The 15,283-nt window shown below is 39.9% G+C and overlaps 2 protein-coding genes across 2 annotated transcripts in view; both read right to left on the minus strand.

Annotated features, from left to right (window-relative positions):
- The window catches only part of dnajb14 (DnaJ heat shock protein family (Hsp40) member B14), a 32,996-nt gene extending 31,725 nt beyond the window's left edge, over nt 1-1,271 (minus strand). The window contains exon 1 of the mRNA XM_059965456.1: nt 858-1,271. Coding sequence (XP_059821439.1) covers nt 858-990 — 133 coding nt within the window. The 5' untranslated portion in view covers nt 991-1,271. The remainder of the gene's footprint in view (nt 1-857) is intronic.
- An 8,680-nt stretch (nt 1,272-9,951) lies between these two features.
- Nucleotides 9,952-12,351, minus strand: LOC132391815 (histone H2A.Z). Its single transcript, XM_059965457.1, has 5 exons — nt 12,236-12,351; nt 12,023-12,100; nt 11,724-11,837; nt 10,742-10,871; nt 9,952-10,422 (listed from the first exon to the last, which is right to left on the minus strand). The coding sequence occupies exons 1-5, from the start codon at nt 12,236-12,238 to the stop codon at nt 10,361-10,363; spliced, it is 387 nt and encodes a 128-aa protein (XP_059821440.1). The 5' UTR covers nt 12,239-12,351; the 3' UTR covers nt 9,952-10,360.
- Nucleotides 12,352-15,283: the final 2,932 nt, after the last annotated feature.

The following is a 15,283-nucleotide window of genomic DNA, read 5'->3' on the forward strand; positions in this document are numbered from 1 at the left end:
TGATTAAAAGGTTCAATGTGGTATGACTGTTGCTGATCAGGACTGCGGGAGATTCAATCCAAAGATATGAACAAAATCTTGTTGCATTGCAGGTATCACCTTTTTAACACTGCAAGTAATTTATTTGTTTTCTGGAAGGCATTTTTAAGCTTTGCCTAATACCACTCACATTATGACTTGCTGAACCATTTCAGGAAAAAATAAGAAGTCAATTACGCTGGCGGGACTGGAGTCAAAAATAGACCTGACCAGGTAAGGGACGGCCGTTTTCCTTCCCCGAATCGGATTGGTGAAGCAAAGGACTTTTTTTATAAAATTTAATTGCTTGTTCGAAATCGTTTCTGATATTAGTTTCTTAAAGAGAAACAAACGTTGAAGCAAAATGTAAACCTGTCCCTGGACATCTATTGTACTCCTCTGCATACCACTGAGTATCTTCGATTTTCGAATCCGCATTTATCAGGGTAAAAAAACTTCCATCTGCCGTGATATCACGTGGATTCTTCTGACGAAATCCAGCCAGGCTTTTTTTATAATCTAAACTGCACTCAACCCGACCAGTTAATTTACAACATACCGGCCTACAAGCCCGTTTTCAGTCGCGATCGTCGATGTGCTAATTAAAACAACGAGAATTCGGAAGAGATGACGGTGCACAATGCAGGATCACCTCCGCGGCTCCCGGGCTTCACTGACAGCCGTGCCGAGCCCACACACGGGACTCACTCACCGAGCCCGAATGACCCCGGTCCGCCGAACTGGAACCGGGGCTTGCCGTGGAACTCAACACCAAAGAGCCTCGGCCTTTTCCTTCGAAGTACGACCCCGTTTTATCTTTGTAGATTCTGCAAACTCACCTTTCGCCTCGGCAGATGGGTACAGCTTCTCCGCCTTGTTTAGGAATTTCAGCGCTTTGTCTTGGTCGCCATCCTGCAGCGCCTTACGGGCTATCCTCAAGCACTTCTCCGCTTCGTCTCTGTTTCCTTCCATCTTTTAAACCCCTCCGCCTCGCCCGGCGACTCAACCAGGAAATAAGCAGATTCCACACACGCACACAAGCCAGCAACGCACCATTAGATTGCAATCCGGCTCAGCAGGTCACCCCGAACAAAAGGTGTGCCCGCTGCTGAAATATACTTGCTGCTCTGATTTATTGCAAAATTGTTTTTTTAAAACATTTGCTTTTGTTAGAGGCGAAATATAGGTTCCGAATCGTCGAGTAGTTGCCCTCTGGCCCGCAAGCTGCACCAATGAGATCGGGCTGTACCAGATTTTCCAGTCCCCGCCTTATTGGTGTCTGGCTTGTGTGTGTTATTGATGAGAGCAATATACTTTCCTCCTTGCCGGAAAGACTGGCCCTGTTGCAATGGTGATTGGGAAATGTTTCTTTCTCAAGCTCAATCGTGAAACAGCGTCTTTTGTACCCTAGCCGATAAAATAACCGTACAAAATGCTGTTAAAAACTCAACGGGTAAGGCAGCGTCCATGAAGTGGAAGTTGAAACGGGTTTTAGACTCTGCTGAACCCTATTCCCAGTTGTAATGAAGGGTCTTCAAACTGACACTGTTTCTGTCCGCACACATGCTACCAATGAGCTGAGCATTTCCAGCATTTTGTTTTTACTTCAGATTTCCAGAATCTGCGGTACTTGTGTTTTCACCTGAGGGCGCCCAACATTATCCATTTCCACGCTCAAATCCACAGCATCTACATCTTTCCGTATCGGCATAATCTCGACCAGTTGAACTCATCACTACCGTTCACCGAACTGCTGCAGCTGGGGAGAGTTACATTTGGAGACCAAATCTCTTCCTTCATTGTAGATTATAAATGTTTTGGTGGTCTGCTGTGTTCCACCGAAGTGTGGAAAATAACTATTCAGCATCACCATTCCAAGCTGTCTGGGTTACTAGAATTCCAGCATGTTACATCCCTCCTCAGCTTGACAATTGGTAGTTTTGGACAAGAAAATAAGTGATGTTGAAGACGGTTGTTTAAGGACATAGACGTAGATCAGGTGGGTATGGAACAGTACTAGGTGAAATTTAATCCGTGTGGGGGGTATTACGATATGAGAGTTCAAATTCTGATAGGACGTACAGAGTACTTGGAACTGATCTTAGCAGCATTGATGTACAGTGGCCTTGGGATACTTTCTTATTGATACAGGTTGAAAGGGTATTTAAGTCATATGGTATGTTTGCTTTCATAGACGGAGAAATGAGCATGAAGTTGAGTCATCTTGTTGCGAATGTAGAAAACTATAGCCATACCATCAAATGCAGTAAAAATCAAGAGCATAATAGATTCACCAGTTTGTTGCCTGTTGAGCAGGTAGTGAGACTGAACCATGACCCTTTACAGGTTTGTAAACTGAAGGGCTTGTAAATGATACAGTATACTGTATCATCAATAGTCTTCTCTCTCTTTCCCCCCCCCCCCTAGGAGAGGGGAGTTTAGTACTAGAGGGGAGGGTTGAGAAATTTAAAGAAAATTGAAAGGTGGTGCTGAAAGTTTTCTCTATTTCTGCATAAATGTGACCTAACCGTGATCAGCTCTTCACACAAGACCTAAAACTAGACAGAACACAATTAACTAAACAAAAACATTTGTTCCTTTATTCATTAAGAATAATGATCCAATATTACATGTATTTGGTGGAATTATTTGACCCTCTGGGGTAATGCCTTCTGTAAAACGCATTTGGAGTCAGATATTCCAATAAATTGATTTCTAAAGGTTTATAAGTAATTTTAATTGCACTTGTTCTAATTGCATTTATCACTTTGGAAGCCTGGTCTGTTTTTAACTGCCAAGCAAGAATCTTGAGTGATCTTTCACCTAGTTCATACTATCTCTGTTTAGTTCTCATAATTACTTCTTCTGTTCAGTATTGTGTATTATATTGTAGTTTCTTATCAAGTTGTCTGTTTTTCTTCTGTCATATCTTTGAGATTTTTTTCTAATTTTGTAATCATTTTCCAATTGATCTATTTCTACCATATATTCCTTCTTAATTTTAGAAGTATAACTTATTATCTGGCCTCTCAAACATGCCTTCATTGCTTCCCATAATATAAATTTATTATCAACTGAATGTGAGTTTGTATCTAAAAAATGTTTTTTCATAATATCACAAAAATCTTGACATTTTAATATTGAATTAAATCTCCATCTGTAAACAGATTCCTCCTTATCCATCATTATCATTATCATGGGGGAATGATCTGACAATATTCTTCCTTTATATTCCATATTTTTCACTGTCTTGAATATTCACTGATAGTAGGAAAAAATCTATCCTTGAATGAGTTTTATGTCTATTTGAATAAAATGAATAATCTTTCTCTTGGGTTAATTCTTCTCCATATATCAAATTTAAATCTTTCATCAATGATAGTTAATTTTGCTACTTTTGGTTTTGTAACAACCCTTGTTGACCTGCCTAAAACTGGGTGTAGACAAAAGTTAAAGTCCCCACCTATTAATATTTTATCGTGTGTGTCAGCCAAATTCAAAAAAAGCCTCTTGTATAAATTTTACATTGTTTTCATTTGGTGCATAAATATTCATAAGAGTCCATAGTTCTGAAAAGACAATATATCTTCCCGCAGAATCAATTAATACATTTTGTATTTTAATTAGTAAAGTTTTATCAACCAAAATGCAACTCCCCTCGCTTTTGAATTAAATGAAGCTGCTATAACATTTCCAACCCAATCTCCTTGGTTTCTGATGTTCTATCTCTGTTAAATGTGTTTCTTGTATAAAAGCTATATCTATTTTCATTTTCTTAACGTATGTTAAAATTCTTTTTCTTTTCACCGGTCCATTAAGCCCATTAACATTAAAACTTTAAAAATTGAGTAAATTAGTCAATTTTTAATGGAGTTACTCCAGTCTATAATAGATAATATTTCAACTCTCATAGTACCTTGGGGAATTATTTTAAAATTCTCCATGTTGCTATGTGTCTCCCCTCCAATCATCCAGGCAAAAAAAGATAAGAAAAATAGATTATAAAGATAAAAAACAAAAAAACCCTGCTAATGTTGTGAATAAAAAAACACATTACCCCCCCTCCATTGTGCAGGTCATTGCAAACGCCATGATTACACATGTGAATCCCGTAGTGATCGATCTGAAGTTCCCCCAGCTCCCCTGTAACATGAGAAAAGTATATACGAGAAAAAATATCACTACTCCTGATTAATATTTCAAATTTTTACCTTTCTCCCCTGTATCTTAAGTATATTTAAATATTCTTCTATCCTTAATGTCCATCAATTCACTTCAGTGTCCCCATCTTCATCTTTAATCTGTTTCACTTTTAAATCTTTACTGTGTCTAGCAAATATTTGGGAGTTCTTGTGCAAACTCCTCTGCATCCCGATGATCAATAAAAAAATTCCTTTTTCTGTCATAAAAAAAAATTCAGTGTTGCTGGTGGGGCAATAAATTTATAACCCTTTTCCCATAAAACTTTTCACTGGGTTAAATTCCTTCTCTCTTCAAAAGGTCATAACTTATCAGGATAGAAAAGAATTGCTTTCCCTTCTGTCATCAATAGCTCATTTCTCTTTCTGGCACATTGGGCAGCCGCCTTCAGGATCTTTTTTTTTTATCTTGATATCGTAAGCATTTTATCAAGATTGGTCATGGGTTTTGGTCTTAAGGCTCTGTGGACCCTTTTGATTTCAAACTGGGTTCCCTCTTCCATAAAAAAAAATTTCCAGGATCCATTTAAAAAAAATTAATTGGATCCTTTCCCTCTATCCCTTCTTTAAGACTAACAATTTTATTATTTCATCTACTAAAATTTTCAAGCAAGTCTATTTTTTCCCCAAGTCACTTTCTTTCTGATGTCCAGGCAAGAATATTATCTTCCATTTTATTCACTCTTTCAATAGTGTCTTCCATTATTTCTTCTAGCTTTAGCTTTGTCCACTTTCTCCCTGTTTTTTCACCATTTTATCATAGTCTTCATATTTTTACTATCTTTTATTTGAATGTTTTTGTCATTTAATTCATGCATTATTTGCACCAAAGCTTCTCTTATGTCTCCAGAATATCTTCCACCTCCAACCTCTTCCTGTTCTTCTTTTACCTCATCTTCATCTGTATGTTCCAGAGAATCCAAATCCACCTCAGGTTCATTTTCACTTCCACTTCCAATCATAGCTGGGATTTGTAATTCAAGTTGCTCATGTTTGCGCATGCCCTTTACTGCGCGCACACAGTTCCTGTTATTCCTTCTTGGAGACTGTTGATGTTGCCCCCGATTTCTGTTCTGTATCGCCAGAGGTAAGATGCACGCCAGTCCGAGGTTTCTTCATGGTGGCCAGCTCAGCTTGTACTATCTTCAAAGTATAAGTTTTCTTCTTTGTCTGTTTAGGAAGCATGTCTAAGGAAAATCCTGAGTTTAGATGTTTTTAGAAAATATTTACTAACTTTTCTTCACTTAAGGTGCCTTACCCTCTAAAAAATGCAGTCAGGTTACTGATAGCAACTGCTCTTCAAGAAGGATCTGCTTATGCACATCATACATTGATCAAAACTACTTTCAGAGCATCTTAAGAATTGTAGCAATGCATGAAGCTGGGGAAGGCTATAAAAAAAATTTCTTAAGACATGTGTTCATCAGTCCACAGCGAGAAATTGTCTGTAGAGGAAACTCAGTATGTTGAGTGTCCCTAGGTGTGCATCCTGTAAAGATCACACCAAAAGCACAACATGCAATGCTGAACAAAGTGGAAGTGAACTCAAGGGAAACAGCAAAAGACCTGCAGAAATCTTTTGAACTACCTGGTCTCTGCTCAGATATTCACTATAAAAACACTGAACATAGTGTTTCATGGAGGGATACTGTGGAGGAACCCATTGCTCTCCAAAACAAAACACTGGTGCATGTCTCAAGTTTGCAGACCACCTGGATGTTCTACAATGCTTCTGGGATAATGTTCTGTGGACAAGACAAAAATTGAACTTTTTGGCAGAAATGCAGATTGCTATGTTTGAAGGAGAAAGCACTACACACCAACACCAAAGCCTCATCCCAACTGTGAAGCACGGTGGAACAAGCATTATGGTTTGGGGCTGCTTTGCTGCCTTGAGCTTGCAATCATTTGGGGAACAATGAATTCAAAATTGTATCAATACATTTTACAGGAGAATGTCAGGGTACCTCTGTCACCTGAAACTTAATAGAAGTTAGATAATGCAACAAGACAATCATCCTAAAGATAAGAATCAACAATGGTTTAAAAATAAAATTAATGTTTTGGAATGACTGAAGTCAAAATCCTGGCCTTAAATCTGATAGAAATGTTGTGGAAGGGCCTGAAGCAAGCAGTTCATACAAGGAAGCCCACCAGCATCCCCGAGTTGAAGCAGTTCCGCGAGCAATGGCCTAAAATTCATCCAAGCTGATGTGCAGCCCTGACCAAGTTACCAGAAACACTCAGTTGAAGTATTGCTTTATGGTGGGGGGGGGGGGTCTCAACAGTTACTGAAAGCAAAGGTTCACATACTTTTTCCAACAAATACATGCAATATTGGATCATTTTTCTCAATGAGAAAGTATGAAGATCTGGTTAGAATTTAAGTCATATTTAAGAAGAGGAAATTCTACGGGATTCACAAACTTTCTAGCACCACTAAGATTTTTATGGAGTGGTAGATATCTGTAATGTGGCAGAGATGTTAGTGGAGGCAGATAGTTTTTTTTTGAAAAAAGGACAAAAATCAGACAACTACCTAGGATTTCCAAGTGTTATCTAAACCCAATCCACACTCATCTTCTGCAGTATCAATATCCATGCCTTTAAGGGCATACAAGTTAAAATGAACTTAAGTTCACCACCTGATTCCTGAGATAGCAGGACTTCTGCACAAGCAGAGGTTCACTAAGCTTGTATTCAGAGCCCTGGGGAGTAATGTATAAAAAATCCCGATACGGAAGGACAAGCTGGCGATGTGGAAAATGTTAGGCTGGATGGGCTACAACAAAGTCCTTGTCTGAAGCCGCAGGGCAGGGCATTTAAGACTAGAAAATATTCAAGAGAATGTGAACTTGCGATATTTTCTAACCCAGGAGATAGTAATGTCATCTCTGACTAGATTTAAGGGGATTGATATAAACAAATGGATGGACGGGGAGAATATAGTATGATCATTATGCCAGAAAACCACTTAGTTCCACACTAGTTCTTAGGGCAGTCAGTCAATTTTCTTGCAACCCTGAAACTCATACATGCCTATCTATACATTGTCTTTTGTTTGCTATTGATCTGAAGGGAAATCTAGTGGCCAATTTAACTAACTAGCAAACTTTCAGAATGTGGTAAGATTCAGATTGTGGAGAATTGAGGAAACCTAAACAACTAGTGATAACATGCAAAATCCTATTATAATAGTGAGACAGGATTGACTCAAGTCCAACTGAATGATAGAGCAGGCTTGAGGACAGAATTATCCACTCACCCTTTCAAGCCTGATCCATTTAACAAAATTATATCTTATTTCAGCACTTACCATCTATTGCTTCATTGATCAATTAAGCAAATGTACTCAACTAGCCTCCACCTACCACTTGGTGAGAAAACATCAAGATTCTCTGCCCATTGAGAAAATTCTCAGTTCTGTCATCCTGAATGGATGACTTCTGGCTCTATACAAACATTCATCCTTTAAAGCCCTGTATGGATTTTGTACATTTCAGTGATATTACTTCTGACGTGCCAAGTTTTTCATTGTACAAAAACATATCTGGCATCAACTCAAGAATCATTGCCCTCCCTCTATTGCAAATTTATCCTTGATACATAAAGTAAATCCATTATCAATATTCTAATCGAGTTTTTGAAATTCGGTCTCACCAAGCAATTAAATTCATGTATTACTTGCCTTACAAATATTTCAGTACTTTAATAGATATTGCACTTGTTTTATTAACCCCATTTCACAACTTAGTCATACTCAAACATACCTTAGTAGAAGCATAGCAGCACATCCAAGGACTGCACTTGTTGACATGTTTCACTTTTGATGTACTTACAGCTGATCTTTAATCAATCATTTATCTACACCATGGAAACCACGTTTGTAGATTGTTGACAAAGTACCCGCTAGTCAAAGCAATTCATGAAATAAGACCTCTACTCAGCTCTTTTTCTTGTTACCAGCCATTAGAGGAAAATTAATGATATCAGTACTATGTACAATTATTGGAGAATGCATACAGGAAGCATTCAGTTCCTTGTAGTAGCCTCATGGCCAAATTTTTAGTTCATTCTTCTCCACTTCCCCAGGACCCAAAATGTTCTAGTTAGACTGAAATGTTAGTCAACTTTTTTTGGAATGGCATGGCAGCAGTGGTTTAGTTCTAAAAAACTGGGAACAATTCTCACCACTACTGGCAAGGAGATATGGTCTCCCCATGACTGCATACATTTCCTCTAGGTACTCCAGTTTCCTCCCAGTCCAGAGTAGTTTATAGGTTAATTGGTCATAAATTGTCTTGTGATTAGGCTGGTCAAAACGGGATTACTGGGCACAGCACACTGTTTTCGATCATTGAAAATCTGAAAGCAACATGCAATTTCCTAGACTACAAATTACATTTTTGAAAGATGACTTTCACTAGATCAGATACAATGTGATTCTACAAAATTCATTGTGCAGAAATATATCAGCAGATCCTTTTGGCGATGCTTTATATATACACACACACGTTATAAAAAGCCCCCCATGGAGCATCTAATGTTCACAGGAAATGAGGGGCAAAATATTCTTCACAAAATGGAGACAGATTGACACGACATTCAAGTATCTGTACGAGTACTTGAATCACCAAAGCACAAGGCTACAGGCCTAATAAAGGTGAACAGTTTAGATGGGGCAGCTGCTTGTGCTGGTGACTGCAAACAAAATTTTAGTTTCAAAAGACAAAACTTCAAATCCATTCAGGTTCAATGTACATGCAGCCATTTTAAACATTGAAGATATGCTCAAATGTCATAGCTAGCATTGCTCTACCAGAGCAAAAGGGCTTTCTATAAAAAACCATCTGGTCAAGGAAAAGCAGATTCACCATGTCTTCACTCAGTGCTGCTGTAAAATTAAGTGTTCAAGCCTAGGGCTTCTTAGCCTGAAAACACCAGCGCAGAATTGCACAGAACCACACCACAACCAATTTTTTGAGCAACCCTTACTGCCAATTCAACTTTTTGCTCTGATTATACAGAAGGCCAGAACTCTCAAACCACCATACTAAACACCTGGTTTTAAAACAACTTAATTGGGCGAGTGGTTGAACACTGGCACTAGAATTATAACTAGGTGCAGGAGCACCTTATTCAGATCTGTGGCAGCCAACACAAAGACAAATCCCACCTGCAGGTCAATTCTTGAATGCATATATTAAATGCCATCCCATCTAGGAGCAAATGCCAGATTCCAACTACCGTTTCCCTTTACAGACAGGGAATGTAACCTCAGCCTGTTCTTTCTTTGGCCAAATAATTGCTCAATCTGCAACCCAGTGTTTGCAGTACCAAAGCAGAGAAGTGTCAGCTGTGGTCCAACTTCAAATTCAGACAGCTTCCTACTCTTGGATCCTTTAGCTATGTTATTGACACTTAACTCAAGTGTCTTGATTGTCCTGTCAATTTAGGTTTCTTCCCCTTGTTACATCAAGATGTGTAAAGGACAACTCAATCATAACCTACGGTTGGAGTAACAGGTATTGCAGAATTTCATTGTTAACCTGGAACCAGAATCCAAATCCTCCAACTGGAAGTGCTATTGATAGTCCATTCAGTACAGGCTGAAGTGCTTCTTGATGGTTCATTAACTGTAGAACTAGTTAGCTATTGGCATTCAACATTGACAATGACAGCAATAGTACAATTCCTGCTCAAGGCAACTACTTCCAAACAGATTACAGACAGATGTTTTTGAATGCATTTTATTGAAAACTTCACCCAAAGGAGACAGTCAGACAACCCATTCAGATTCGATTTCACTCCAAAAATAAAGTTATACAAGCAATAAGCTCTTCCTGCATTTAAAACATTGCATTAGGGCCTCATTAAAAAGGCAGGAACCAGAGAACATCTCCAGCTCACTCAGTTCCACCAGTCAAGACTTTGCTTCCCAATACCATTGCACAGGGAACTATTACTTTTAGCTTTATTTTAAAATGACCCCTCCCCCCATATATGGAGATAAAAAGATTTTTCTAATCACATTTCAGAAGTCCAGTGTCTGTTCAGCCAGATCCTCCAAAATTTCTACAGCTGATTAAACAAAAATGGAGTCCTGAGATAATGAACTAAAAAATAAAAATGACATTTAATTCTCAAACAGTCTTCTGCTGTCCCTTCTTGCCAATTAGAGATTTGTGGATGTGTGGAATGACACCTAAAAAAAATGAACAGTCATTAGACACCAATACCAAACCCACTGAGTAAACATGTAACCAGCAAGCAACTTGTTACTTCCATAACAACTTCTTCAAAACAGTTACATTTAGCCACATTCCCAATTTACTCAAAACCCCATAAATTTGGCCTCATCTACCCATCTTATTTGCCCATTGAAAATCTGAGTATGCATACAGGAGCATGCAGATTAGTTTTTTCTAACAGACAGAATCATGCTGCTAGACAAGTCAACCTTGTACAACAAATCCAGTTCTGCAATGTTGGCAATATGTAGCCAAACACAACAATGTACTTACCACCCCCTGCAATGGTGGCCTTGATTAAAGAATCCAACTCTTCATCACCACGGATAGCAAGCTGCAAGTGACGAGGGGTAATACGCTTCACCTTTAAATCTTTGGATGCATTTCCTGCCAGCTCCAGCACCTGAGGGAATATGGGCAAATTAAACATGGGCAGATAATACAACCCCACCACCCACCCCTAAAGCCTAGCAGGCCATAACCAGATATCATGAAGAGCCAGCACGGCAAATGCACAAGCTAATACAAGGATTGAGACATTTAAACTTCAAAACACTGATTAGTCCACACTTTGCCAGGTCGAGGAAATTCACCAGGATGTTGCCTGGATTGGAGATCTTTATGGGTAAAGACTAGGTTTGCTATCCCTGGAGCAAAGGAGGTCCAGGGAAATATTGAGAATAAAAGCATTATAAATTAGTCTATGCATATCAAAAACAGTGTATAGGATTAAAGGAACAGTAAAGAGTTTTATTATAGACAGAAATTGATAAATAATGTACTGTCAGGTGGGGAACCATATTCACTATATATTCAGCATCTTTCCTCCATCAGATTTCTGAGTGCTCTATTTTGTTAGTTAATGCAATTCCTTTAGCACAGGATTTTTGTAATTAACTTATTGCACTGTGCTACCACTGCAAGACAGTTTTCACATCACCCCAGTCAGTGACGGCAGGCCGGATACAAAACAAGGCATACAGTATTCGACCCAAAGCAGGCTAATACAATACACGCTCTCAACCGAAAACATCTGCCATACTTATACCTTCACAACCCGGAGCTCCTCCAGCATTGATTACTAAAGCTTAGATCACCATATGGGCTAGCACGGAGATAGGCCACTCAGCTCCTCAAACTTGATCTATTCTGGGCCTCAACTGCTCAACCGATTGCTAAAACTACCCACGGGTCGAAGATCCGGGAGACTACACTCCCTCGCCGGCTGCCCAACACCGCCCCATCCCCCTCTTACCTCGGCGGTCAGGTACTCCAGAATGGCCGCGCTGTAAACCGCCGCCGTAGCGCCCACTCGGCCGTGACTCGTCGTCCTCGACTTGAGATGCCGGTGGATCCGACCTACCGGAAACTGCCGCGGAAGGAGAAACAGCAGATTTACTTGCCCGAGCCGCGCACTCGCTCCCCTCCCCCACACGGCCGCCGTGTTTTTTTTTCGGTTTAATTGTTTGGTGGGCGGTGCCCGCCCGCGCGCCCGCCAGCAGCCCGCCGCTCGAGCCAAGATCACGGGGTCAGCGCGCAGCGCCCGGCACTGACCTGCAACCCGGCTCGCTGTGAGCGGGAAACCGCTTTGGTTTTCGCCTTGCCAGAGTCTTTACCCGCTTTTCCGCCAGCCTGCCAAGGAAGGAAAGAGAGAAAAAATGGTTATAAAGGTAGCTAATGGTAAACGTAAGGAAGGCGAAAATACGCGGAGGAATTTTCCTCTGGGAGCGGTTAATGCAGGTGGGCCTGCGGCCTTGTGGCGCTCACCATTGCCGCCGCGTGTCAACAGTACCCAGCCGTTTTTTTTAAACGCTCTGCGCTCCCGCCTCTGCGTTCGCAGTCTTATTTATAGTCAGCCCAGCCGACATCCGGGCCAATGGAATCAGGACTAGCCACCAATCAATGGCTGCGCAGTTATCGGGGATGAGCCAATCGGAAGCGAAGAAGCCGGCGGTTGGGGAGGGACAATGCGGCGTGCGCGGGACGGTAGCTGGGGGATGGGCGGGAAGGAATGTGCTCGCGCGCGTTCGCATGGCGCGGCCCCGAAGAGTGCACGTGGCGATGCGCGCCAAACCTGCAAATGAAAACTGTGAAGACTCTCTGAATTTTAATACAATTGGGGCAAGTACGCTCCTTCTCACATAGAAGTGCATGTCTTAATTACAAAGAGTCAAATGACGTGGGAATGGTGGTGGGATAACTTGAATGAAAAATTAAACTGTGAAGGAAAAGGGGGGAATAATTTGCAGAATATAGCCTGCACTAAATAAAGAAGGACAAGAACATAAAATACATTGCTAAAAATTTATGCATTGAAAATCTTGTGAGAAAAGAGTATTCTGGATCGGTGCAGGGAAGCAAACTGGGTTCCTAAAGATATAGGAAGGAAGACTTACATTTCCTTAGCATCCTTAACCATTTCAGTGTACAGCTGACGCGTGATTTACACAGTAGCCAAGTACTTTTTAAAGAGTAATCGTGTTTATAATGTAGGGCATACGGCAATTTACGCATAACATGCTCCCAAAGTAGCATGATAAAAACCCTATAATCTGCATTTGTACCCACACTAGTTGAGAGATAAATACTGGCCAACCGAGTTCCAGAGACAACTCTATTGCTACACTCCAAAATAATGCCAAAGGGCTTTTTACATTGTTTTGAAAGGTTTAATGTCAAGAATGTTCTTCTGGAATAAATTTTATTTTACCTTCATAAAACAGTTAAGTGTGTGATCATCTTACCCAATCGCCCAGTAAATCTAAATGAATTTCAGTAGTCCAAAATTTATCGTTTTGAAAATTAATAAAGATTTCATACCATATATACATAATCTATTATGTGTATGTTTCACATGTAACATTGTGCACAGACCCTGACCGAATAAGATCTTTGTGTAAATATTTTACACTTTGTTTTACCCCTTGTGTCTCAAGTGTGTTAAGTCTGTTCAGTAAAATACTTCACTGGAGATTGTGACTGATTTACATTGGAAACAAGATGGGATACACAGTCACAATCATCAAAAGTGACAAAGCTTTCAAGGATATTGAGTAACTTTGAGATTGTAGTGAGAGCAAGTTTGAGAAGCTCATGATTAATCACAGCAAGTCTTAAATGAAGGCTTGGGAAAGAAGAAAGATGTCGGCTGCAAAAAATGGCAATATAGAAATGAACTCTAAAAATGGTTGCCACTAAATGTAAGTATAAATGTATATGGATCAACACCAGTAGTGATTATGGGAGCCTTGATTTCGAGTCAGGTGAGTTAAGTTGAATGGTGTTAAAATGGAACTAATTGGAAGCTGTTAACATTTAAATAGGAATCATTTAATGCAACAAATTAGAGCTCCATTCACCCCTTACCTTGCCTCCATTCAGGGCCCCAAACAGTCCTTCCAGGTGAGGTAACATTTCACCTGTGAATCTATTGGTGTCACCTGTTGCATCTGGTGCTCCTGATGTGGCCTCCCCTGCAATGCTGAGAAACGATGTAAATGGCGGGACAGCTTTCTTGAGCTCCTCCACTCCATCTGCCAAAAGCAAAATTTACCAGTGGCCAACCATTTTAATTCCATTCCCCATTCCCTTCTGACATGTCTTCTTTCGCCTCCAATCTGATGGCATTAATATCAGTTTCTCCTTCTGTATTTTACCCTCACCCTTCCCTCTTCTTCTATTCCCCACTCTGGCCTTTTACCTCTTTTCATCACTTGCCTAGCACCTCCCCTTGGTGCCTTTCCTTCTTCTCTTTCTCCCATGATCTACTCTCCTCTCAGATTCCTTCTTCTCCAGCCATTTCCCTTTCCCACATGCCTGACTTCACCTATCACCTAGCTAATTCTCCTTCCCCCTCGCCATTTTTTTTATTAGGGCATCTTTGCCACTTCCTTTCTGGTCCTGAAGAAGGATCTTGGCCCAAAATACCAAATGTGTATTAATTTCTATAAATGCTGCCTGACCTGCTGAATTCCTCCAGCATCTTTTGTGTGTTACTCTGAATTTCCAGATTTGCTGAATCTATCGTGTTTATAATTAGAGCATCGTGATGGCTTAATTGTAGAAAATGAGGGAAACAGTCCGTGTGCAGAGCGAAACAGGACAAGGCAAAATAGTGGCAGTTTAACATTGTCCCAACAGAAAGAAAACATTTCTAGTAGCAAATCACAGAAGAAAGGTTTAAATGAATTTGAAGAGGAAAAACAACATTTAGCATACATTTAACACAAGCAATGAAAACTTGAAATAAGCTAAATTATTGGAGCAGTTAATAAGTTAATTTAATTGTTGATACAGCCTCTGACTGTTTTGTCATGGAAGGAGATATGTATGACCACAAGTTTAGTAAAATACAATTAGCAAAAATCACTTTAAAGCTGAGAAGCATTATGTGGGTCCCGAAAACATTGAATCAATGAAATCTCTGATCCTCCATTATGAATGAAAGGGAAGCCTGCCAGTCTAGATTTCTCTCCCCACACGCTGTTTGGCCCACTGATTTCTTCCAGCATCATTTTTGTCGCTACCAACTATACTGGCTGATTTTGTGAATAAATTAACTTTTCTTGGGAGTGACTAGCTGAAGGTGTTGAGTATGGACTGAAATAGCATATTTGCTGTGAATATATTATAGACATGTTTAAAAATACTTCTGGAATAATATGAATCTACATTCAAGGATTTTTATAGGGCATCATATGAATATCAAACAAAATGCCTACATAATCTATTATAAATCTAGGTATCATCTTTATGTATTGGAAACTTAGTAAGAAAAGCCAAGCTGAACTGGAGCGGCACAAGGCACCGGTGACT

Source organism: Hypanus sabinus, chromosome 3 (assembly GCF_030144855.1).
Source record: "Hypanus sabinus isolate sHypSab1 chromosome 3, sHypSab1.hap1, whole genome shotgun sequence".
Taxonomy (NCBI): Eukaryota; Metazoa; Chordata; class Chondrichthyes; order Myliobatiformes; family Dasyatidae; genus Hypanus; species Hypanus sabinus.

Coding starts and splice junctions, on each gene's coding strand:
- LOC132391815 (XM_059965457.1), bottom strand. Junction 10,872..11,723: donor TGGAGTACCTGACCGCCGAG/GTAAGAGGGGGA, acceptor ATATTCCCTCAG/GTGCTGGAGCTGGCAGGAAA. Junction 10,423..10,741: donor GGCCACCATTGCAGGGGGTG/GTAAGTACATTG, acceptor CATTTTTTTTAG/GTGTCATTCCACACATCCAC.